Raw genomic sequence first — 27,834 nt, forward strand, 5'->3', positions numbered from 1 at the left:
TCTAAAGTGTTACCAATCCCTCTATATTTGTAACAATCAAGTGATCATACTTGAGTCACACAGACTTCAACATTCAGCCTGCAAAACACAACAAATGGTAACAATTATATTTTATTTAAAGTAATTTATCAAGTACTCTCTACAGTTCTTTTTTAGTTACTAGAACTCTTGTGTAAGTGAACTATACTAACTAAGCATTTGTCAGTACCACATGCTATTCCTATTTCACTTTACTTTTTTTTTTTAAGGCAATCGATTTGCATGCTTTTTTTAAGTAAGTCCAACTAATTAGATTTTACAGTGTACGTCAAAAACACATCTATTTGGATGCTTTTATAATACATATAATTTTTTTGCGAATTTCAGGAAAATTTAAACCATAAACAAGAGGGTTCAGGATGGGTGGTACAATAAGAAACTGCAGTGAAAGAATAATTGACAGGCTTAGAGGGAGATCCAAAGTCGTGACCCGACTCAGAGTGACCTCACAAAAAATAGCAATAGAGAAATTTAAAAGGATCACTATGTGTGGAATACAAGTTTGATATGCTTTTCTCCTGAACTCTGGTGAACTTTTTGTACAAATGATAAGAATTTTAACATAGGAATATAATATAAAACTTAAAGGCATGATAAGAGTTGTGGTCACTATGAAAAAGCCAAACACATTATTAATAATAGTGTTTGCACAAGACAGCTTGATAATTTCCCAGCTGTGACAATAAACCTTCCACAGTTTGTTACCACACATAATCAGTCTGGCTTTTAAAATAGCAGCAATACCAACACAAAGCATTGGATAAATCCAGCTTATAGCTATTAAAACAGATAAAATCCTGGGAGTCATTATGCTGTTGTATTGTAAAGGATTACAGATTGCTACATATCTGTCAAATGCCATTAACATTAATATTGTATTTTCATTTGATGCATATGAATAAATGACAAAAGCCTGTAAGAAGCATGCTTCACGGGACACCAAGTGTGTATCAGACTGCAAGTCTGTCAGTAATCTTGGGAAAAAGCCAGCTGTTCCAAACACAGAGTTGATGGACAAACATGCAATCAGAATGTACATGGGCTGGTGTAAAGTCCTTTCCAGACAAATTGCAATAATTATGAAGGCATTAAAGAATATAATAGCACAGTATAAAATAATTCCCAAACTGAATAAAGTATATTTTATGTACCCAATATTTTCAAACAACATCAAGTAAAAATATGTTCCATTTTCCATTTTTCGTTAAGCAAAGGATGGATTCATTGACCTGAGGATGAAAGAAGACACAGTTCACATGATTTTTACCTAAAAAAAGATTGTTTGGTAACACTTTATTTTACAGTGTCCTTGTCACATATGCTACATGTAGTTAATATAGTAATAACTATAAATTATGCATAAGTAGCTACACACAACTAACTCTAAACCTATTCTTAATCCTAACCCTAACCCTACAGTAAGTACATTTAGTTAATTAATATTACTCTGCACCACTGCATTGTAACAAGGACACCTTAAAATTTAACCTTAAAGTGTAACCAACTGTTTTCATGCTTATCAGCTTTGTATAATTGTAGCCGCAATGGTTAATATATCATGTGAATATGAATTATTTAGTCAGTTTAACAATATACATGTACATGAAATTGCATTACCAGAAATACCTTCTGTGATACGATCTGACATTACCATCACTTTATCTTCAGAGAATGTGTGAATGTGCAGAGAATCAGGTCTAGCCTATGTGTGCTCTAAGAAGACCTAAGAATAACCATACATGCTTTTTTTATATAGCATAAAACAAGTCTCTGAAGACCTCACTGCTGTGGTTTGGTTGCTTGATTTGCATTAACAGCACACCATAAGTTCTCTTACGAGAGTCCTCTCGTACTGCGTTTTATCAAAACGCTACGGGAAAAGTCTCTTTTCACGAAACACTGAAGCAAAAAATTATCCTTTAATTTTCATATATGTAAAACGCGTTGCGGCAGCAGCAGTCAGCTATGGCGAGACGGCTTGCTCGCTCATTGGCTGCTCTGCGGCAACTGCTTAAGCCTATCGAGCGAGGCCTGAGATGACATCAGGCCAATGAGGGCGCTTCGCGCCCTCCTCGCCACTTCCCGCCGAAACGGGCGTGGCTTACCTCTATAAAAGGAGCTCGAGAAGGCTGATTCACTTGATTTTTAATCTCTTCAGCGAAGCGCACGCATCGCTGGATCACGGAAGCAAGCATCGTTCGAAGCAAGCACTTCAGCGGGACGAGCCCTCGAAGCCGCTGGCCAACGCCGCCTTCTACAGCCGTACCTGCTGCGCTTTCCGACGCCTATATCCTTTATTGCTATATTGCTCTGTTTTCTGTGTGTGTGTGTGTGTTCGCTGCAACACTCACCCCTAAAAGAGCTGCGTCTTTTTCAAGACGCCTTCTCATGCAGCGCTTGCGCTCGCTGACGGCGAAACGCCCTCACTCCGAGCCAATTGCCTACGGTGACTCTGAGGACTCGCCAGGCATCCTTCCGAGGCTGCCCTTCCTGGAAGCGGACGGCGGGATTAGTTTTTCTTTACGTTACAAGAAAAGCTACCCTGCCTCCGCGCGCGTCATTCACCGGCGAAGGAGAAAAGAGTGTTCTCAGTCCCACCGTTGGTCGGTCTCACCTCTTTTCTCTCATATTTCTCAGTTCCCTGTTCGGCGACTGGAAATATTATTGCAGCAAGTGAGTCTGTTATAGCACGCTTGCCTGCCAGCAAACGCCGAAGAATACATGTTGAATTATAGGTTTTCCGCATGGGAGACCGGAGTTCTAATCCCGGTCTAGCGGCATATATTTTTATGCCGCCAATGCTTCGCTCTGTCAGTCCCCTGAAGGCGACTTCGGAGATGCATTTTGCAGCCAGCGAGCGCGTAGTACCCGCTTGCCTGCAACCGAACGCCGTTTCTACAGTTCCCGTGCGTCACTGGCGAAAGGGGAATGGAGTGTTTTCAGCCCCGCTGAAACCGGGCGATATCCACTCTTCTCACATTCTGGCATATTTCAGGCGTCTGAAAATGTTAGTATTTCATGTCGTGCTTACTCGCATGCCTGCAAGCAAACGCCAGTGTGGATAATACTCGCGCTGACTTCGTCAATGTATCTTCACTGTGGTCCAGTGGTAGATTATTAGACTCTCGCGCGGGGGATCCAAGTTCGAATCCCGGGTCTGCCGGCAGAAAATATTTTGCCGCCGAATGCAAATCACTCTGTTTGTTCCCCGAGAGGCAACTGCAGACATGTTTGTTTTCGCAGCCCACGAGCACGTGGTACATGCCTGCAAGCAAACGCCAGTGTGGATAATAATCGCGCTGACTTTGTCTATGTATCTTCACTGTGGTCCAGTGGTAGATTATTAGGCTCTCGCGCAGAGGATCCGAGTTCGAATCCCGGGTCTGCCGGCAGAAAATATTTATGCCGCCGAATGCAAATCACTCTGTCTGTTCCCCGAGAGGCAACTGCAGACGTGTTTGTTTTGCAGCCCACGAGCGAAGTCCCGGCCACGGCCGATGATGCTATATGTGTACAGAAGATGCCCACTGCTTGTGCCCATCCCTACACATTAGCACAGCCCTTCACACAGGGCCCGCGCTCATATATTCGACTCGGGTCGATCACGCACACAACATAGTGAACGTGCCCACTGCCTAGTGCCCACAAACACTATGTTCTGCATGCCTTGTGGTTTCTGTAAAGACGAAACCTGTGCATTCACACTGCTCAGGCAGACAGTGCACTCATTGCAGTAATTGTGCCCGCTCTCCCGCGCCCACACTTACTAACGGTCATTATATGTCCTACGGGACTCGCCCAGCCCTCCCTTGCTCGGCGCAGGCATTCTGCCCGGCCACGGCCGATGGTGCTATAAATGTAGTCTCGATGCCCACTCCTCAGTGCCCATTACTACACAGAAGCACAGCCCTACACTTAGGGCTCGCGCACATAAAATCGACTCAGGTCGATTGTGCTTCCAACATAGTGAGAGTGCCCGCTTCCCAGTGCCCACGAACACTATGTCTAACAGATCACAGGCTCTCTGTAAAAACGAGACCTGTGAGCGCGCGCTCTGCTCAGGGCAGACACCGCGCCCAAAGCAGTAAATGTGCCCGCTCCCAGCCCACATCTACTCGCTCACATGAGTCCTATGAGACTTTCTCAGTCCTCCCTCACTCAGCTAAGCACTGTAGTAAGGTCGAGGACGAGCGTTCCGCCCGCTGTATTAAGCGCGCGCCCCGCCTCAAATGCCACAGGCATAACGCCTATGTTTTTATCCCCCGAAGCGCCTCTGTCGCACGGCGAACAGAGCGCGCTCCGTATCCAGCCCCTAGCCAGCCATGCAGAAGCATGGGCAGCGCTTCCAGGGGTTTCGGACTGGGTGCTAGGCATTATAAAGAGAGGCTTCTCGCTACAGTTTTGTCGACGCCCTCCCCGCTTCATAGCGCATGTCGAAACTACGGTTTCGTTGGAAGTAGCACACCTACTTCGAGCCGAAATATCAAAACTGATAAGCAAAGGGGCGATAGAGCGCGTTCCCCCAGCTCTAAGCGAAGGGGGGCTATACAGCAGATACTTTCTAGTCCCCAAAAAGGACGGCGGTATCAGACCCATACTGGATCTAAGACGGCTGAACAGAGTATTAGTGAAACGCAGTTTCAAAATGCTCACAACCAGCAAAATTCTCGCGCATGTTCGCCGAGAAGACTGGTTCATGTCGATAGATCTGAAGGACGCGTATTTACAAATACAGATAGCGTCACATCACAGGCGATACTTGAGATTCGCCTTCGAGGGTTAGACATACCAGTATACAGTCCTGCCATTCGGCTTGTCCCTGGCACCTCGTACATTTACGAAATGCATGGACGCAGCGCTCGCTCCTCTCAGACTCAGAGGCATGCGAGTGCTGAACTATTTGGACGACTGGTTGATCCTAGCTCAATCACGATCACAGCTCGTGGAGCACAGAACCATTTTACTCGATCACCTCGAGAATCTTGGTATCACAGTCAACTGGACAAAGAGTTCATTGAACCCCAGTCAAATGATTTTGTTTCTGGGCGTCGTTCTGGACTCACAGTCTATGACAGCGCGGCTGTCACCACAGCGCGTGTTGCTCATTCAGCGCGCGGCGTGATCTTTCCGCCGCGGCGTTTTCACCCCGCTCAGGAAGTTTCAAAGGATGCTGGGTCTTATGGCCTCAGCATCGTCAGTTCTCCGGCTGGGCTTGCTCCGCATGTGCCCGCTGCAGTTCTGGTTGAAAGCGCGGGTACCGCGCAGAGCGTGGGCGACCGGTCGATTACGCCTCAAGGTCGATCAGAGCTGTGTTTTCAGCCCTGGCGCCTTGGATGGCGGACGACTGGTACCGATCAGGTGTAAGCCTGGGGACTTCCTCGAGAGTGAGGATGGTGTCGACAGACGCATCCACCTCGGGATGGGGAGCGCTGCTCGAGGGCAGACCGTTCTTCGGCCTATGGTCGGAACGAGAAAAGCTCCAACACATAAACTGCCTAGAAATGCTGGCAGTGCACAACGCGATGACGCGTTTTTGTCCCCACATCAAGGACGAACACGTCATAGTCCGTTCGGACAACATGGCTGTGGTGTCCTACATAAATCGCCAGGGCGGTCTGAAATCCATATCCCTGTACAGGCTGGCGAAACGCCTCCTATTATGGGCTCAGCACAACTTGCGCTCGCTGAGAGCAGTGCATGTACCTGGGCTTCAGAATGTGGGCCCAGACAGACTGTCCAGGAACAATGTTCCCCCGGGCGAATGGTCTCTACACCCACAAACAGTCCGGCTGTTGTGGGAGAGATTCGGCAGAGCGGAGGTGGACCTTTTCGCGTCCCACGAAAACGCGCACTGCCCCGCGTTCTTTTCAAAGACCGACAGCGCGCTGTCCCGAAGGTGGCCGCGCTGCCCGTTATACGCTTTTCCCCCCGTCTCCCTCCTGCCACAGGTGTTGGAACGGGTCAGGAAAACAAAATGCCCAGTGCTGCTTGTAGCTCCGTTCTGGGAGAACCAGACATGGTTCCCAGTTCTGATGCAGTTGGCAGATATCGCTCCATGGCCACTGCCGTTGAGGAGAGATCTCCTCTCGCAGGCCGGGGGCTCGATTTGGCACCCACACCCGGAACTGTGGTCCTTCATGTGTGGGCGCTCAACGGATACCCGTTGGTCTCGCAGAGGGAGTCGTGAATACCATCACTCAGGCTAGAGCGCCGTCGACTCGGCGGCTTTATGCTTCGAAGTGGTTGGTTTTCTCCGGCTGGTGTACAGCTCGGAGCCTTTCACCCCTCGAATGTGAGGTAACGGAGGTTCTCTCCTTCCTACAAGAGCTGTTGGATAAGGGCAGATTCTCTTCCACGCTCAAAGTGTATGTGGCGGCTATTTCAGCGTTCTCTGGTTCAACGCTGGGTCAGTCACTGGGAAGGAATGATTTAGTCATCCGCTTCCTCAGGGGAGCTAGGAGACTGAATCCACCCAGACCTCCTTCAGTCCCTATGTGGGACCTTTCTACGGTCCTGGCGGCCACGAAAGGTGCCCCTTTCGAGCCTATCCAGTCTATTAGCCTCAAACATTTGTCTTTCAAAACGGTGTTTTTGATGGCTCTCGCTTCAGTGAAGCGCATAGGCGACCTGCACACGCTCTCTGTGAGCCCGGCGTGCTTGGAGTTTGGTCCTAATGACTCTAAAGTCAAACTCAAACCTAAGCACGGCTATGTGCCGAAATCCCTCAACACGCCTTTTCGGGCTCAGGTCATTTCCCTGGCTGCCCTGCCGGCATCGAGTGAGGAAGGGGACTCGAGTTTTCTTTGCCCTGTTAGGGCTTTAAGAGCTTATATGTCCCGCTCTGCTGTCTTCAGACAGACAGAGCAGCTCTTTGTCTCGTTCAGCGGACGTTCCAAAGGAATGGCTGTTTCGAAACAAAGTCTATCCAGATGGATAGTTGACGCCATAGCGCTGGCTTATACGGCCAAGGGCATTCCATGCCCGTTGGGAGTCAGAGCGCACTCTACGAGAAGCGTTGCTTCTTCGTGGGCTTGGTCCAGCGGGATTTCCCTACAGGATATATGTACGGCGGCGGGCTGGGCCTCTCCGTCTACATTTATCAGGTTTTATAACCTAGAGGTTCCCGCCTTACAGGCTAAGCTTTTGTCGGTGTAATCTGTTCAGCCGTCTAGTCAGACCGCTGAAACCCATGCGCTACCGACTATCTTGGGCAGAACTGTGTAAGACCCACATTTCCCACATTAGTTCAGGTTCCCTACCCTGTCTATGTGATGTTATACTTGCGTCTGTGGACATGTCTATTCTACGACGCTACAGTATAGGGAATTAAGGCTCCCACCCTTATTCCCTGACTCTGTGTGAGTCAATCTGGTGATTATGCACTGTATGCCTGAAATAGCTTCCGGTGATCAGTGTTTTTATCCCAGCACGCACGGCGTTTTGCAAGGGGTTCCCGTAGCGTTTTGATAAAACGCAGTACGAGAGGACTCTCGTAAGAGAACGTACTCGGTTACTAACGTAACCTCGGTTCTCTCTAGAAGAGGGAACGAGTACTGCGTTCTCTGCCGTGCGTACGGTTCACTCTGGTTCGCTTCGGCGATCAAAATCAAGTGAATCAGCCTTCTCGAGCTCCTTTTATAGAGGTAAGCCACGCCCGTTTCGGCGGGAAGTGGCGAGGAGGGCGCAAAGCGCCCTCATTGGCCTGATGTCATCTCAGGCCTCGCTCGATAGGCTTAAGCAGTTGCCGCAGAGCAGCCAATGAGCGAGCAAGCCGTCTCGCCATAGCTGACTGCTGCTGCCGCAACGCGTTTTACATATATGAAAATTAAAGGATAATTTTTTGCTTCAGTGTTTCGTGAAAAGAGACTTTTCCCGTAGCGTTTTGATAAAACGCAGTACTCGTTCCCTCTTCTAGAGAGAACCGAGGTTACGTTAGTAACCGAGTACGTTTTCCTTAACTAAAAACATTAAAAACGTGGCACAGTGGGTAAAAATCTTGTAACTCAAAATGTACTAATAACACAGACACAATAATGAGGTTGTGAGTCTTTGGGAAGGTATTCTAGTTAAAATTAAAAAATTACATATGTAAAGTGTCAGTGGGAATATGGTACTATAGAACTAGATTCATACACCATGTTCTCAGTTGTGTTTGTCTTTTAAATGACAAAAAGTATGTCTTAACACAGCCTTCTCCAGCAGGTAGTGATATTGATCTGTGTATAATGTAGGCAGTATGTGGCATGTGAACCTCTCCTAATATTATGATTATAGTGTTGAATGGTTCATGCTTGAAGTCATGTGGATGTTCTCATTGTGATCAGCATTTCCTTGGTGTTGTGTCTTGTTTATGTAAAGTAAGAAGTGTGCAAATGTTACCTTTTCCAATGCTAAATCCTGTTTAGATATTAAGTTCTACCAGAAAGACTCGGGAGATAAAATGATGTAACGAAGCATACATTTATTGACAGCCCAGCAAGCATTATTATAAGTTCTTTGGCGTAGGCCCCGTCCATAGTTCGTAATTCGAGGGTAGCGGATCTGCATCTCCTGCCTGAAGACGAAGGCAGGGGCGCAGCCGACCCCCCTGGGAGGTATGGACAGGACCATCCTGGTGGTGGTGGGGAGGGTGGAGGTTGTTGTTGCGTCGGCATCTGTGAACTCAAACATGTGTAAGTACCGATCTTTTATACAGAAAATATAAAGACACGATTGGATAGAAATGAAGGTAATAAGTGACGAAGTAATTGAGTCTTCCTGGCAGAACTTAAGCTAAAGCTTTCATTTCTACCAGAAAGACTCAGGAGGTAAAATGATGTAACGAAGTATACATTTATTGACAGCCCAGCAAGTTCTTTGGCGTAGGCCTCGTCCGATTTGAATCTATTGAGTACTCCTGCCCTGAGAGCAGCGCGTAATACACTAAAATAACAGCGATTTGAATCTATTGAGTACTCCTGCCCTGAGAGCAGCGCATAATACACTAAAAATAACACAGATTTGAATCTATTGAGTACACAAAAATAACAGCGATTTGAATCTATTGAGTACTCCTGCCCTGAGAGCAGCGCATCATACACTAAAAATAACAGCGATTTGAATCTATTGAGTACTCCTGCTCTGAAAGCAGCGCGTAATACACTAAAATAACAGCAATTTGAATTAATTGAGTGCTCCTGCCCTGAGAGCAGCGCGAAATACACTAAAATAACAGTGATTTGAATCTATTGAGTTCTACTACCCTGAGAGCAGCGCATAATACACTAAAATAACAGTGATTTGAATCTATTGAGTCATCCTGCCCTGAGAGCAGCGCGTAAAAATAACAGCGATTTGAATCTATTGAGTACTCCTGCCCTGAGAGCAACACATAATACACTAAAATAACAGCGATTTGAATCTATTGAGTCATCCTGCCCAGAGAGCAGCGCGAAATACACAAAAATAACAGCGATTTGAATCTATTGAGTACTCCTGCCCTGAGAGCAGCGCATAATACACTAAAAATAACAGCGATTTGAATCTATTGAGTACTCCTGCCCTGAGAGCAGCGCGTAATACACTAAAAATAACAGCGATTTGAATCTATTGAGTACTCCTGCCCTGAGAGCAGCGCGTAATACACTAAAAATAACAGCGATTTGAATCTATTGAGTACTCCTGCCCTGAGAGCAGCGCATAATACACTAAAAAAACAGCGATTTGAATCTATTGAGTACTCCTGCCCTGAGAGCAGCGCGTATTACACTAAAAATAACAGCGATTTGAATCTATTGAGTACTCCTGCCCTGAGAGCAGCGCGTAATACACTAAAAATAACAGTGATTTGAATCTATTGAGTACTCCTGCCCTGAGAGCGGCGCGTAAAAATAATAGCGATTTGAATCTATTGAGCACTCCTGCCCTGAGAGCAGCGCATAATACACTAAAATAACAGCGATTTGAATCTATTGAGTACTCCTGCCCTAAGAGCAGCGCGTAATACACTACAAATAACAGCGATTTGAATCTATTGAGTACTCCTGCCCTGAGAGCAGCGCGAAATACACAAAAATAACAGCGATTTGAATCTATTGAGTACTCCTGCCCTGAGAGCAGCGCGAAAAACACAAAAATAACAGCGATTTGAATCTATTGAGTACTCCTGCCCTGAGAGCAGCGCGAAATACACAAAAATAACAGCGATTTGAATCTATTGAGTACTACTACCCTGAGAGCAGCGCGTAATACACTACAAATAACAGTGATTTGAATCTATTGAGTACTACTACCCTGAGAGCAGCGCATCATACACTAAAAATAACAGCGATTTGAATCTATTGAGTACTCCTGCCCTGAGAGCAGCGCGAAAAACACAAAAATAACAGCGATTTGAATCTATTGAGTACTCCTGCCCTGAGAGCAGCGCGTAATACACTAAAATAACAGCGATTTGAATCTATTGAGTACTCCTGCCCTGAGAGCAGCGCGTAATACACTAAAATAAAAGGGATTTGAATCTATTGAGTACTCCTGCCCTGAGAGCAGCGCATAATACACTAAAATAGAACAGCAATTTGAATCTATTGAGTACTCCTGCCCTGAGAGCAGCGCATCATACACTAAAAATAACAGCGATTTGAATCTATTGAGTACTCCTGCCGTGAGAGCAGCGCATAATACACTAAAATAGAACAGCAATTTGAATCTATTGAGTACTCCTGCCCTGAGAGCAGCGCGTAATACACTAAAATAACAGCGATTTGAATCTATTGAGTACTCCTGCCCTGAGAGCAGCGCATAATACACTAAAAATAACACCGATTTGAATCTATTGAGTACACAAAAATAACAGCGATTTGAATCTATTGAGTACTCCTGCCCTGAGAGCAGCGCATCATACACTAAAAATAACAGCGATTTGAATCTATTGAGTACTCCTGCCCTGAGAGCAGCGCATAATACACTAAAAATAACAGCGATTTGAATCTATTGATTACTCCTGCCCTGAGAGCAGCGCATAATACACTAAAAATAACAGCAATTTGAATCTATTGAGTACTCCTGCTCTGAAAGCAGCGCGTAATACACTAAAATAACAGCAATTTGAATTAATTGAGTGCTCCTGCCCTGAGAGCAGCGCGAAATACACTAAAATAACAGTGATTTGAATCTATTGAGTACTACTAACCTGAGAGCAGCGCATAATACACTAAAAATAACAGTGATTTGAATCTATTGAGTACTCCTGCCCTGAGAGCAGCGCATCATACACTAAAAATAACAGCGATTTGAATCTATTGAGTACTCCTGCCCTGAGAGCAGCGCATCATACACTAAAAATAACAGCGATTTGAATCTATTGAGTACTCCTGCCCTGAGAGCAGCGCATAATACACTAAAAATAACAGCAATTTGAATCTATTGAGTACTCCTGCTCTGAAAGCAGCGTGTAATACACTAAAATAACAGCAATTTGAATTAATTGAGTGCTCCTGCCCTGAGAGCAGCGTGAAATACACTAAAATAACAGTGATTTGAATCTATTGAGTACTCCTGCCCTGAGAGCAGCGCATCATACACTAAAAATAACAGCAATTTGAATCTATTGAGTACTCCTGCCCTGAGAGCAGCGCATAATACACTAAAAATAACAGCGATTTGAATCTATTGAGTACTCCTGCCCTGAGAGCAGCGCATAATACACTAAAAATAACAGCAATTTGAATCTATTGAGTACTCCTGCTCTGAAAGCAGCGTGTAATACACTAAAATAACAGCAATTTGAATTAATTGAGTGCTCCTGCCCTGAGAGCAGCGCGAAATACACTAAAATAACAGTGATTTGAATCTATTGAGTACTACTACCCTGAGAGCAGCGCATAATACACTAAAAATAACAGTGTTTTTAATCTATTGAGTACTCCTGCCCTGAGAGCAGCGCGTAAAAATAACAGCGATTTGAATCTATTGAGTACTCCTGCCCTGAGAGCAGCGCGTAATACACTAAAAATAACAGTGATTTGAATCTATTGAGTACTCCTGCCCTGAGAGCAGCGCATAATACACTAAAAATAACAGCGATTTGAATCTATTGAGTACTCCTGCCCTGAGAGCAGCGCGAAATACACTAAAATAACAGTGATTTGAATCTATTGAGTACTACTACCCTGAGAGCAGCGCATAATACACTAAAAATAACAGCGATTTGAATCGAGCTCGAGAGAAGCGCTAAGGCGGGAGATCATTTTAACCGGCGTTGAAATATCGCGGAAAATTTGAACGAGTTCTGTTCTCTCATATCAATTTAACAGACAGCGAGGTACCATTGGAAAAGCATGTTTTACACCAGTTACACCATAAGCAGCTTTGTTTTGGTCGACTGATGAAACAGTCAAATCAAAATGCATACAATATAATATTTAGACGATGATATTAGTTCTGTGCATTTTAAATGTTCGCTTATTATCTTAGTAAACGTTAGAGGATGTTGAATTGTAACCAAATATAGTAGTAAATTCACTTACCTTGCAATAAATGCGCTCTCCCACGAACATCTGTCTTTTATTCCGACTATTCCTCAAGAATCCCTCCGCAGACCGCAGCGCACATCAAATTCAAACGTCTAAACCCCGCCCTTGCTTCAGTTTCATTGGTTGAAGCTGTAAACCAATCATTTTTCTTTCTGCCCTCAGAACATGTTTGAGTAAGTAAAACTCCCATCTGCCGCTGTGGTGTGGCATTATTTTGAACAGCCAGAGTCGTAGTTGAGCCAGTGTGCGTACAGTTATAGGTGCAGTAGTTGCACCTTCCTACTGATCCATTGGCCCATATTGAGCCTCATACAAGTGTGACACGTCAGACCATGTTACACGCTACACAGAGGTCATGCCCGTGACAACTCGTAAGTAGTAGACCTATCAAAGTAAGGCCTCCTTAATAGTCCGGTTGCCTTTAATATGTACTCCCCTTAGGTAAAGGGTTGTTATGTTGAGTACATTGCTCTTAGGGCTATGTGAGAATATGTGAAACCCATAGGTTCTATGTAAAATGCTTGAAGCTAGAATTGCTATTGAGTTGTTGGATCCTTCGGGGCCTCCTCAAAGGCAGTCCCTCAGGTAGAGCTAGCTGGCTAGCATATAAGAAATAGAAGCCTGGCTCCCTGGCCTTCCTTAGAGCTTGATTAATATTCCTTCAGTTGAGCTTAGTCAGCACTGCCCTCGTTTTGAGGGTCATTCTATAGAGTACTTGCTCCCTGCGGCTGGTCTCAATGGTTGAGGGCTTTCTTCAATCCCTTCGGGAGAGGGTTTAATTTGCAAGGGTTGGTATTCTGAGTTGTGCCCCCCAGGATGCCTGGCTCCTCGTTGTGAGACTCTGTTTTAAAGAAACCGACAGGTTGTTGGCTAGCTAGCCTCCCTGGTGGCTCTGGAGGTTGATGTATGTCCCCAGAGCCTCTAAAATAACCCATGGCCGTAATCCCTTAAAGGAACCTCTTCCCAAAGAAGAGTGAAGATTTTGGTTCCAAGCCTTGAGTAACCTTTGAAACCAAGTCCTTCGTTTTATTGAATTTGTAACTCAGGCAGTGGCAGTAGGGAATTTTGTCACTGACAGCCTAATGTGTGACCAGAACGGGGTGTGACTCGAACACTTCAGTTGAATCTACCATTACTGGTGCTTTGTTACAGCCATTTCTTGGTAGACACTCCCCTCAGCATGGCAGCGTGTATATTTTGTTCCTCAATAGCGTCTCAGGACGCAGTGCGAGTCCACTTTCGAAAAGGAGCGTCTCGTGTTCGAACCATGGTTCCCTGAGAACAGGGATCGAGACAATGCATCTCTTTACCGTGCCTCTGGGTTGCCTGTACAGTCCTTTCAGATGAAGAAGTGGATGACATGTTCTCTAGGTGCCCCTTTTATACTTCCTGGTTGCGCTAGTAGTGACGTCATAGGCTGTCGCCAGCCAATAGAATTGCCGTGATTAAACATGCATTTTTAGACATCAGTCACGCTGTGGCGTTACCCCCAATAGTGCCTCAGGGAACCAGGGTTACAGTCGTCAGTGTTGTGCCTGAATGCGTTCATTGAACGATAGTTCATGAACTCATTCATATTTTGGGCGAACGTGAACTGAACGTACTGTATTACTGCCTGATGAACGTTACTGTGAACTCGTTCATTCTGGTGTCTGTGAACGCCACACTCTCTCAGTTTAACTTCGTTCAATAGAGTGCCAGATTTCTTCAGAGCCTTCCAGGTGAAAAACCTGGCTAAAACACACCGTAAACCGGCCTTAATATGTAGCGGAAAAAAACACCCAATCTGGCAACACCAGCCACCAGTGTCTACTGACTCTCTTGTTCGATCTCGTTCATCAAAATGAACAAATCTTTTTTCGAGTCATTTCGTTCATTTAAGGGGCTTTGAATGTTATACTATTAACTGAAAAATTCCCAGAACACATCCACCTATGCAATCTTGATGATATTCTGAATTAAGAAATCATTATAATGCAGTCAAAAATCGTTTACAGGGAACATAAATAATTACTTTACCTTCGAGTCTTTCGCTCATTTGTCACGTGACAGACGCAATGAATGGATCGTTCATGAACGACTCATCACTTATGTTACAAATCAAAACAAAAAGCAGCAAGGAGGCGTCGTATGATCATTTACATGAGTTTTATGACAAGGTCAGTGAGGATGGGATTTACTAAATTTAGTAGTACTCACTTAATTTACAATTTAGTAATTATCGTGTTCTGGGAATACTGTAATTTTCTCAGCGATGGTACAGTTTGAGTTAATGTGCACTACACACATTTAGTCTTAATAATTTAATGTAACATTTTTGTGTGTTTTTTTTTGTGTGGTTTTTTTTTGTGTGTGTGTGTGTGTGTGTATGAAATATGAAAATAATAATAATAATAAAAATATGTGGAAATAGTATTGTTTAATCTCATTTTAAGCATTTATTCTCTAATCATTGTATGTAATATAATGTTAATTCATGGCTACTGGTTATGGCTGATACACAATAAAATACAGTAAATTACAGCTGCAATTACAGAAACTCTGCTATGTCATTAACTGTGAAATCAGAGTACACAACCGTTTTTTTTTTTTTTATTAAATTTCTATTGTAAATTACTGTGAAAGTAATTCATTAGCCAATATTTTCCTGCAAAATGGCAGGTTTTTGTGTGTGTGTGTGTGTGTGTGTGTGTGTGTGTGTGTGTGTGTGTTTGCATTTCATTAACTATAGCATTGTTATAACATTGTTGTAACATTGTGTGTTAACACATTCGTTAGGTTCTTTAATTTGTCATATAGACACAAAAACATGAAACAAATACAACTGTATCTATATAATAATCCAAATATCTGTCAAATGAATAATATTTTCCATGAAGTAGAGAAAAGGTACTTACTCCTGCACAACAACAATTAGATAAAGTAACAAACTAATATCTTAAAACATAATGACGTGGGGAACAAAACTTTAAGGAAAAATAAAGACAGGCTGCTTGATTGGACAATGATTTCAAACTTCCTTAAAATGTAGTGCAATTTGGCTGGTTTATAGTCTATAATATTCTGTGTAACCTTTATTATACTAGAGAAATCATTTACCTGGATCCATTTATAAAACGGATAATTGTTTTGCGAATATCAGGCAAGTTTAAAGCATAAACAAGAGGGTTCAGGATGGGTGGTATAACAATAAATTCAAGTGAAAGTAAAACTGACAGCCATATAGGAAGTTGTAAAGTCACAACCCGACTCAAAGTGACCTCAGAAATAATGGCAATTGAGAAATGCAAAAGGATCACAATGTGTGGAATACACGTTTGATAAGCTTTGCCCTTGAACTGTGATGAGCTTCTTCTACAAATTATAATAATTTTTACATAAGAATATAATATTAAACTTAAAGGAATGATTACAGTTGTGATCAATATAAAAAAACCCATCAATATAAAAAAAAACATGACATTATTCACAGCAGTGTTTGCACAAGACAGTTTGACCATTTCAAAGTTGTTGCAGTACACTTTAAACAAATTGTTACCACACAATGTCAGTCTGGAAGTCAAAATAGCAGTAATACCAAGAAAAATCATTGGATAAGTCAAGTTTATAAATATTAAAATTGTTAGAAACCTTGGTGTAATTATGTTGTGATACTGTAAGGGTTTACTGATTGCAATGAATCTGTCAAATGCCATTAACATTAATATTGTATTCTCATTTGCTGCATACGTGAAAATGACATAAGACTGTAAGAGACATGCTTCACGGGAGATTGAGTGTGTATCAGACAGCAAGTCTGACAGTGCTCTTGGGAAAAAGCCAGCTGTTCCAAACACAGAGTTGATAGACAAACATGAAATCAGAATGTACATGGGCTGGTGTAAAGTCCTTTCCAGATATATTACAAGCATAATAATGACATTAAATAGTGTGATAGCACAGTATAGAATAAATCCCAAACTGAAGAAAGCATACCGTATGTACCCAAGATTTTCAAATAACATGAAGTAAAAATATGTTCCATTTTCCATTTTCTGATAAGCAAATGTAACCTTCATTTACCTGAGTTAAGACAACAGACAAAGATCTTATGATTTATACACATTTTAAAAACATGAGCAATATGTTATCCAATTTTATTATTGTTTATTCTACATATACAGATTCAGTAAGATTCAATGCATTAGTTCATGATACCTTACCTTCTTCACAGTTAGTGTGTGATATATTATCAGTTTAACAGTATAGATGCAAAGTTTCAACAACTTTAAAATATTTTTTTCAATCAATATCAGACAGAAATGCAATCAGTATCCTAAAAAGACATTACACAATTTGAATACCTTCTCTGATACACCTTGAAACGACCACAAATGCTTCCTCATTTATTGTGCTAGAATGACTGTGGGTTACCAGCACAGGTTAATTTTTTTATACATCTAACATGTCTCAGGAGCCTCCACAAATAGGCTTATTTTGCATAAACGACAGAAAACCCTATTGATTTGACTTCCCTAGAAACTAATTAATGAAACAAATCATGGAAGACTGAAAATAGACAGTTAAATTAGCTTATTAGCTCATGCTGTAACATCAAAGAAAAGCACAAATAACTTTATCACATTGGAAATTGGAATTCAGAAAATGTTTTTACTAAAGCTTTAAAATATTGCTTATACCACTGGTGACATGTCTGGCGTCATTACATACCTATTGTTCAGATCAAATTAAATTATATAATTTCAAATTATATAATTTCAATTGACGCAGGCTGCTGGTCTCGCCTTGCACTCTGCACTTTGATGGTACACATGTTCGTGATTCATGTTTGCATATTTGCACTTTATAAATCCACAGGTCTTTTCCGGAATATTTTAGGCCAAACATCAAGCGTGGCAAAAAGAGAACATTAACTGTCTCTAAACAGAGTAAATTAAGCAAGACGATCTCACTTAATTTTTACCTGCTACCAAAAAATACTACAATAACAACTTTGACAAATGAGGAACTTGAACTCCTCCAAGCAGGGATGGGAAGACAGACAGTATCTATTCCAGAAGACAGTGACCACACGGAGGCACAGTTTACTGAAATAATTTGGTACATTGTGTTGTGGGGTTACATTAAATGTAACCCCCCATAAATTATAGCAACATTAATCCTGTTATATATCCTTTACCTCTTTTACACTCTTTGCTTTGCTTTTTGCTGTTATTCATGATCTCAAGAATCCTGACTGAAACCTTTCCAAAGATGGAGGGCCTTTTTGGAGGGTGACTCTTGCACAAAGCAACAGGTATGCAGGACTTTAGTCAAGTCAAGTCACCTTTATTTATATAGCGCTTTTAACAATATAGATTGTTTCAAAGCAGCTTTACAGTGATAATAGGGAATTCAAGTAACAGAGATTGTTTTGCATTGTGGTCTTGCTAGTTGCTCCTTATTGGCCAACCGAACTCTCCTCTCGACAGTCTTCCTGACTTCTTCCTCTGAGTACATTCTCAGGGATGGGGCATGATGGCACAGGTTCTGGTTACTACCGCAATAAGTTTAATGCTGTAGAGACCATCACTTCTGTGAGCCCCCTCTCAGAAAGAGGCTTGCTCCCCCTAAATAGAAGTGGAACCTGTTCGTTGAATTGAGACTTCTCTCTGTGAGGAGATCCCGAAGGTGTTCGATCACTTCAGTGTTCCCTTCCTGCTAACGGTTGGAGTGAGGGCTGTCTCCTCCACCTCAAAATGTTGTGGCCTCTATATTGACACACATCATGATGCAGTGGATACAAATCCAGAGGGAGTGGGACTTGATCGTCAGGTCCCTGAGGGGAGTTAGGATGCAGATTTATAATGTTAAATTTATGTTAATTAACAAAAACAGTAACATCTGTTTAAAAAAAAATAACAACCTCATTTTTATTTGGTAAAATGTAATATTCTGACTGTTTGAGTTTTATTAAAATTAACCACTGGTCATCCAGTATCATGCATGTAGATCATGATAACCACAGATAAAGCCAGGCATAGCCTAATGCACATCTCGGTTACGTATGTAACCCTCGTTCCCTGATTAGGGAACGGAGAATGGGAATCTGCATACGTGCAGATACACATATGAATACACATTATACTTACAGAATACACATATGACCTGGAAGGGGGGTGCATTTGGAGAATCACCTGGGTGTCCAGCCGCAGGTGGAATATTTCAACCCCAGGGATGGCAAGGTGGCTTGCCAAGGGAAAGACACATGCTCAGAGATGCTTACAGTGGAATACACATGTGGGGGTCACCCAGAGGGGGACAATAGTATCCAGCTGCAGACCCGCAGCACCACCAGTTTCAGAACCCCAGCGCCAGAACCCCAGCGTCAGGACCGGAAGTGAGGGCGGAGTTTACCGCCGAGTAGCGAGTAGCGCCACTTAAGGTTTTGGAGCCTAATTAGCTTTTATTACACACACGAATTCTTTATACGTTTTATAATTATACATTTACAGTACAATATGCATTTTAAAACATTAATCTTGTGTAATATAATTATATAGGTATTATAACCGTTTCATTGTATTATGAGTTACTTCCTGATCACTATGTTGAAAAAATAATGCTTGAAACTTATGGGTAATTTATATAAAATATCTTTTATTTCACAAGAACATGTGACTTTTTGTTGTGATGAGGAAAAGACAGTGGAATTCATTTGCAGCTTTAGAGTAGTCAAGACAGGCAGGGTCAAACACAGCAGACAGGGCAAAGCAGGCTAGGCAGAGACAAACCAGGTGAACAGGCAAGGGTCGAGGCAGGCAGCAAGAATCAGGAATCAATAAACAATCCAGGTCAGGGCAGGCAGCAGAGAATCAGAAACGATAAACAATCCAAGGTCAATAACAAAAATCAAACAAGGGAATGTGTGTTGGATGTGTGTGTGGAAGTGGTTTATGTGAGTGTGTGTAAATGAAGTGCATGTGCGTAACGCAATCAGTCCCAGGTTATCGGTACTATTATGGGAAGTGGAGTTCAATGGGTAAAGTTAATATTCCCTCCGGTGATGAAGAGGTGGCTCTGTAACACTGTTACACTTCTCTTTATGTGAACTAAAACATGTCAAAAATCTAAAAAAAGAAATTGAAAAAAAAGAGGCATAGTTTTAAAAGAAACAAAAATGTAAATAAACTTCAAAATCTTTCAAATGAGGTATTCACTCTCAGGCCCATTTTGTCCATACATTCTTGCAAAAAAACCTCCATGTCATCCCTGAGCACAAAACAAAATACAAAGGGCTCTCTGGAATCTTCTGACTGTCCCCGGAGATTGTTGACGGCCTTTTCCTTATCTTCTTCATCCATTCGAATGAAAAGAGGCTCCTCCACTGGACCCTTAAGCAGATGGCTGTTGGAATGGAGCCACTGCACAGCTTCTTTCATGTGCCAGATTATTGGGAGCTCCTTCATTACAGAATATTAAAGGAAAATGTGACTTTAATATTTCTTATAAATGTATGTTAAGATATATTATAATTATAAAAATAAATTATAATTATATAAATATGTATACACACTGTCTCACTGCTGCTGCTAAGCATAGCTTGTTCTCTTTTGACTCTTGTAGAGGTTTCTGCACTGGAATATACATATCTTGGTTAATTTAACACTGATCAGAAGAGGGTAAAAATGTAACAGTGGGCTGGAGTAAATGTCCAGTATCTACCTTTCAGAGAAAACTCCAAAGTTTTCCAGAAGAATAAGAGCCCACCATCTCCGTATGTTTGGAAAGTCGTACTGGAAGACAAAAATAGAGAAATCTTGATATTTCAACTGCTACTACATCGTAAAGGTCAATTACTTGACCTGGTAATTACTTACAGATGTAAAATCAAAGGGTGCTCCTGTGACAAGATGTAGAGCGTACTGGAAAACAGAAAAGTTAAGGAACATTATCGTCAAATTTAAAAAAAATGTTTTCATGTTCCTTATTTAACAACTTAAAAAACAAAACAAAAAAAAAACACCACACCAATCATTGATTTATATCAAAACATAATTATCTCACCATCAACATGAAGACTCCACAGTCTACACCACCAATCTGTTGTGGGATATCCTAAAAAAAAAAAAAAAGCAGCATGAGGTTATTAAGGGTTTGAAACTTCAGTCCCAACTTTAGCCGACTTCTTTATAACCAACCTTGTTTTTCAGTAGCACCCATTTGCCAGGTGAAATTTTGGCTGTCAGTTTACTGCAACAAAAAATAAACATAATAAAACAGATTTGTCAATATGAAGTTACATTGTGCAGCACATACAGTTTAAAGTTCTGAATATATTTTTTTGTAAAAACTATCACAGCATACAGAATCAGAACATCATGCAAGTAACCATTAAGCAAGTTTATTACATGGCTTGGTTGAATTCTAATGTAGAATGCGGTCTGTTATTTCTTGATAACAGACCACTACTAAGTATAACACACCGTTGCCATGCAAAGCAGAGAGTTGCTATGAACGCAGGATTCTAACCGTAGAAACGGAACAGACTGTTTTGTTTAGCGGAAGCAATACAATCGTTTTTAAATCAATAAACTTCTTATTAAATTAATATTTTGTGTCAAATTACTGATTTATTTGGTAGGTAGCCATGTAATAAGCATGATAATGTAGAGCGAGGCGGTTGTTATAACGAAAACAACCCCTTCAGGCTGATTCAAGATGCTGATCAGCCTGGTTGTATTCGCTATAACAACCGCCTCGCTCTACATTATCCCTAACTTAATAAACTCTTGAGCGGGACACTCTGAATGGCAAAACTTGGAACACACACATTGAACTTGGAACACACACATTGAACTTGGAACACACACATTGAACTTGGAACACACATATTGAACAGTGAACCTTGAAAAGCAAATCTGAACTGAGAACCATGAACATTTTCTATATTTATTTTTGCAACCTGAAAACTTTCACATATCTCTCATCACCCAACCCATATGGATTGGTTGAATCTAGGAAGTACATGTGCCTATCTTTTGGCTTCATGACCTGCAAAAAAATAGTGTTAGTACTTCTGAATCATGAAATGGTATTTCTGAATTATGAGACAAAAGCAGGCAATTTTCAGACAACACTGCAAAGTTACATTAAATAGCCAGATTACAAATAACTTACACACAACATCCAGTGTGCTGGCTTCCAAGCAGGGAAGACAATGCAATCTTTCAGTGCAATGCAATCCTATAGATGATCAAAAAAAATTCATTAAATGAAATTCAAAAGAAATTCATATAAAATATTTAAAATAAAATTGGTCACTGCTGTGAATGTTATGTAACTTTGTGGCCTCACTGGAAATGACAAGGATGGGTCCAAATTATTTGGAGGCAACCAGGTCACCACAACATATGCGTTGGCTGTCCACACATCCATCCCCTACAACATAACATGCCAATTAAAGACTGACACAAGCTATGTCTCTGACTATTTGAGATTCGCAGCTTTACAAAAACTTACTCGTTCCTTAGCCACCAATGTGATTACCTCAAGACAACTGTTTGCAATCTGCAATTTTAAAAAGAGAACTGTTAACGGTCACAAACATTTCTTATTGTTATTGTATGTTATTGTAAGTCAACTCACTGTTGCCTCCAACAGCTCATTGAGACCTAGAGTACAGAAATCTTTCCTTTTCAGAACCAAGTTTCCAACTTTGGCAATTGTCTCATCTGGGTTGTCTGTCCCCAAAGCCCATTCAAGCTTAACACAAATGAGAGAAGAAATTGCATAGTATATATTAAAATATTTTGCATTCTGCATTTCTGCACTGAAAACTGTCATTCACATACCATTGCTGATTGCCTATGACTTGGCAGACAATCCCAACACACTCTACTGGCAGAGAGGTGTTTGATGTTACACACAATTCCATTTTCTGCTGTAATAGTAAAAGTGTATAATTACATACAACTTGCATCAGGATATATTAAGACTTAAAGGGATAGTTCACCCAAAAATGAAAATTATATCATTGTTTACTCACCCTCAAGTTGTTCCAAACCTGTATGCGTTTCTTTGTTCTGCTGAACACAAAGGAAGATATTTGGAAGAATGTTTGTAATCAACAGATCTCGGTCACCATTGACTTCCATAGTAGGAAAAAAATATACTATAGTAGTCAATGGTGACCGAGATCTGTTTGGTTACAAACATTCTTCCAAATATCTTCCTTTGTGTTCAGCAGAACAAAGAAACGCATACAGGTTTGGAACAACTTGAGGGTGAGTAAACAATGATATAATTTTCATTTTTGGGTGAACTATCCCTTTAATACAAGATATATTAACACTTACTACTGGTTGGGACCATCATTGAGGTCGAGATTGTGTCCGCCATCTCAAAGTCTATGTCCTCCATCTCACTGTCTATGTCTTCCATCTCAATGTCTATGTCCTTCAACTCAATGTCTATGTCCTTCAACTCAATGTCTATGTCCTCCATCTCAGTGTCTATGTCCTCCATCTCAGTGTCTATGTCCTCCATCTCAGTGTCTATGTCCTCCATCCCAGTGTCTATGTCCTCCATCTCAGTGTCTATGGGGACTGGCTCCGCAGTGGAGATGTCAGAATTTTCTATAACAATACAAACAGCCAACAAGAGCTATTTCCTTTAAACACACACACACTGAATGGTGGCCTAGCATTTCCACTAATTAATTCATTCATACATACATACATACATATATAGATAAAGAAATTTTAATTTACCCAGCACAACCTGTCCATGCATATTCTTCACCAACTTTGATCCAAAAGTCTTCATTAATTTAGTTCTCACTTTGTTGTTCTTGTTTTCGTTGTAGTGGTGAATGATGGTCCTCATTTGAAACAGATGTGTTGATGGCTGAGACATGTTCAAAAAATAGTTATTTTTTCTCATCTTTGCGAACAGTTGCTCCGCAACCTGGCTATTTATTTTGCCAGCTAGTTGAGGCACAATAGTGATCTTCCTCAGAACATCTCTACTGTCTTTGGTATTGCTCTCGTGAAAACGGTCAGACAATATGTAATGATCCGAAGACCCTGTCACTGGGTGTCCTTGAGGATTGCTCACACTCATTTTTTCTTCCAGCCAAGGGAGGGACACTTTCAGATTTCCAGATTTGGCAAGTTTAATGTTTTTTTCATTGGGTTCTGCTAAGCGTCCTTCATATGGACGAATAGGTATGCTTTCTGGTGCCCTTAGATTGGCATGTGTCGCTAAACCACGTGCAAAGTCATAAATAATGATGTTAGGCAGATGCTTCCATGAGAACAGAAGATCAGCAAAATCGCGAGGGCTTTCTGCTCGAAGATTGCATTTTAGACTGTAAACTATGCCACATGGGCACATGATGACTCCCCAGCCTCCTAGTATAACACAAAAAAAGACATTCTTCAAAAAAAATCTTCTTTTTTTTTCTTTAAACATAAATGTATTGCCACTATATCGACTGTAATAATCAAAGGTTATATTTGTAACCAGGGCTTGACATTAACACCCGCCAACCCGCCAAATGCGGGTGGATTTTGCTCGTGGCGGGTAACAGTCAATCTAACTAGCCACTTTGGCGGGTTGAATAATTGTAGTCTTTTCAAAAGGCATCTGAAATAAGTGTGACACTACGACACTACAACTCCCATGAGTATTAGGGCTGTCAACAAATATTCTAAATTCGAATATATATTCGAATAGTTATAAAAAACTGAATTTCTAAGGCGAAAATTAATATTCGAATGTGGAAAAATGCCCGCAGAGGTGTGGCTGTCTGCTTTGCAAGTGGGCGCGCTGCCTGAGGGATCAGGGACAGGTAACAGGAAGAAACATTAACGCTAAACAGAAACATTACTAAAGTGTAGGCTACTGTACTGACTGAATAGATATTGCATGAATAAGGTATGTTAGATAAGGCAGTTTCATGCATTGCAGGCTTCCACTGGTTTGATTATTTATCCGTTTCATGTCAAAGAAAGGTTCCATACGTTATCGAAGCATCCTGGGCCTCCATAACACCTCAGCAGTGCCACAGGCTGATTGCCTCGATGCCACGCCGCATTGAAGCAGTCATTTATACAAAAGGATTCCCGACCAAGCATTGAGTGCATAACTGAACATAATTATTTGAAGGTTGACTTTTTTTGTATTAAAAACACTTTTTTTTTTATTGGTCGGATGAAATATGCTAATTTATTAAAATAGGAATTTTGGGTTTTCATGAGCTGTATGCCAAAATCATCAGTATTAAAACAATAAAAGATCTGAAATATTTCAGTTAGTGTGCAATGAATCTAAAATATATGAAAGTTTAATTTTTATCATTACATTATGGAAAATAATGAACTTTATCACAATATGCTAATTTATTGAGAAGGACCTATACAGGCAATATGTTTTTTTAGAGGAAATATTCAAACGTCATTTTTGAACAATTTTGACAGCCCTAATAAGTATTAATTATGCACACAGTGTTGTCTTGCGCTTGCGCGCTAGTGACCGACAACACAGAAACTGAGAGACAGCTAAGTTAGATGCCCTGCTGGAGTTACGTCGTATGCCGGTGGAGCTATATGGCGACATATAATACATAATACATGGTTTTACATTGGCTAGTGAGCAAAAAAGTTAATGTCAAGTCCTATTTGTTACACCAGACAAAACATTATTAGAAATTAAGCTCACCAGAGGCACCCCAGATTTTTTCAAAGATTTTGTCATATGTTTGCCTTGATTTCATTTCATTAGACAATCTGAGGAGGAGGTCACTCCGAGATCCAGTGGAGTCCAGACCACATTCTTTGCATAGTTTACGAATAACATTAACCTACAAAAAAATATATATATTTGAATATAGTGTAGTATATTGGAAAAAACAGTAGTACTTTTACAAACAAACCTTTTGCTTTTGAAGTTCTTCCTTCAGCCTCTCCTCTGTCACCGTAATTTCTGCAGTCTCTGAGGTAGACTTTGAAGAATGAAGTTTTTCATACTCTGTATTTAGCACACTATCTGAACGGCGTGTGTTCTTGCCAATCCACGGAGCCCAGAAGTGATACATTGGTTTAACAACAAATGGATTTTGTGCACCACCTACAAAAGCAGCATTTAAAACTTAAGCTGTGTGATTCTTTTAATTTCTTTGCAATATAGTGAAAAAAAAAAAAAACTATGTTTGCACATACTTGTAACAAATCCACGACATATCATCTCTTTGGACAATGCCTCCCAGAATGTTTCCAGATTGACTTCCCCTTGAAAGTTTTCTGGAGGTTCCTCTATGTCACTTACTGGAAGAAAACAAAAGTGTACAAAAAGTCACTATATGACAATAACATGAAGAAAAAATAAATAGAAAATAAATAAAACAAACTTGGAAATGAATATTATTACAATAAACATACCAGAAAACTGGAAAACACCCTTTCTGTGTAGATCCATTATTACAACAGGGGGATAATCACCACAGGTAACACATGAATAATTGTACTCATGTTTTGTAAGTGCCTCAAAGTGTAAATAGGCATGCAGCACGGTGTCTGCTGACGGAAACTTTAAACCGGTCAAATCTTGCAAAAAATCAACGGCTCTGCTCACAGAAGTATGCACCTGGAATAAACAAAATCTGTTTTAAGTAGCATGCATATTAGGGCTGTCACGATGTTAGATTTTTCACACCACAGTTATTTTGGCCAAAAGATTTCACGATATTGACATATCGCGAAACTGATAAACACAAGGCACATGCATTACTTCTTGTATACTCCGTCTATGGCAAATTTTTATGAAGGAAGACAAGCATGTGAAGTTTATCTGGTTTCAAATTGAAGCGAAACACTCTCTGAATGTTTCCTGAAGAACTGAAAAGCTCTTAAACCTGTTGCGCTGGCGTCAAGTCAAGTATATTTGTATAGCGCTTTTCACAATACAGATTGTATCAAAGCAGCTTCAAAGTATTAAATCAAAATAACACAACAAGGTTTGTTTCTAGTGGAAAAAACGTCCACATTTGGTAAGGCTGATCAATAGTATTATTGATTGATTAAATTAAATTAAATATCCCCAGCAAGTGGTCAAGTCAAGCTGATAGCAGATTTGAAAAAAAAAAAAATCAAGTGCAAATACAAATGCAAAAATAAGATGCGTAAATAAATGGGATATATCATCACAGAAAACCACTGTTAACAGGTTAATGTCACCTTTCCCATTCCATGACTAGTAAAATAAATCGCAATTTACTCTCTGTAAAATGGCGTAATCCCCAGAGTGATGGACACGGAGATGGGTTAAAAAGGTTGGTGGCTACACCATAGTGTTAAATTAAAAGTTACCTGGAGAAGGCTTCTCAAGGTTAGGCATAAGGGTATGGCAAGGATGATGTGGTCATTGAAGTTATGTAAGTAGTCTTTCCACTCCTGGTAACGGTAGAACATTCCACAAAGTGGGCACTGCTTACAGTAGGTGGCAACGTCTAAAATGTAAACAAGTAATACATCAGAGGACAATCTAGCTGAATATCACACACAAAATTACATAACACCAAATCATACCTTCAATAATGGACCAGTTTGTGAGTATTTTAGCCGTCTTTGTAATCAGGATGGGATCACTGAGGGGAACGACACCTGGACAACTCTGACAGATGCTTTCATCTGGACAAAGGTTCCTTGGGTAGTCTTTTTCTGGTGATGGTACATGCACATCGTCTGGTAGATCAACAGGTATCTTCTTGTGCTGAAGAATGTAACATACCATATTATTTAGCCCCAGATCTTTTGGAGGATAAACAGGACTGTCTTCTCTGAAATCCTTCTCCTCAGACTGTGCATGTGGCTCTTTGTGTGGTGATTCTTCTCTGCTGAAGACTGTTCGAAATAACTCACGTTGTGTCTGAAAAAGGTGCCATTTTGCAATACATTTGTGCACACATGAACGCCGTAATTTGGCACAGGGACAATGCCATGTGTTTAATTTTGAGTCATACACAACCATTACACGTCCCAACCGGCTGTAATAGGAGACACTGGGTTCAAATACTGAAATCAACTTCTTTGTTTCAGGGGTGCCAATCGAAGTTTGAACAGAGAGTGGAATGCAATTGCTGTTGGCAAGCTGCTGCCGAGTAAGGCATATCTTCTTCTTTTCATTACTAAACCACTTTGCTTCTACCATCTCGGTTAAAATCTCCTCTTTTAGGGAGACTAATTCTGCAGAAGATGTGCAGTAAGTTACAGAGCGGATGTGTTTGCACTGATATGATGACAGG

At 41.2% G+C, this 27,834-nt stretch overlaps 2 protein-coding genes across 2 annotated transcripts; both read right to left on the reverse strand.

Moving 5' to 3' along the window:
• Window positions 1-319: 319 nt before the first annotated feature.
• LOC308693167 (olfactory receptor 6N2-like) lies at window positions 320-1,237 on the reverse strand (the record flags this gene model as incomplete). The annotated part of the gene is made up of 1 exon (XM_081369954.1): window positions 320-1,237. One exon carries the CDS (start codon window positions 1,235-1,237, stop codon window positions 320-322), a length of 918 nt encoding a protein of 305 aa, XP_081226080.1.
• Window positions 1,238-15,646: 14,409 nt separating this feature from the next.
• On the reverse strand, window positions 15,647-16,582 carry LOC308693166 (olfactory receptor 51I2-like; the record flags this gene model as incomplete). The annotated part of the gene is made up of 1 exon (XM_081369953.1): window positions 15,647-16,582. One exon carries the CDS (start codon window positions 16,580-16,582, stop codon window positions 15,647-15,649), a length of 936 nt encoding a protein of 311 aa, XP_081226079.1.
• Window positions 16,583-27,834: the final 11,252 nt, after the last annotated feature.

The sequence above is a fragment of the Scardinius erythrophthalmus genome (assembly GCF_964197995.2).
Source record: "Scardinius erythrophthalmus genome assembly, chromosome: 7".
Taxonomy (NCBI): Eukaryota; Metazoa; Chordata; class Actinopteri; order Cypriniformes; family Leuciscidae; genus Scardinius; species Scardinius erythrophthalmus.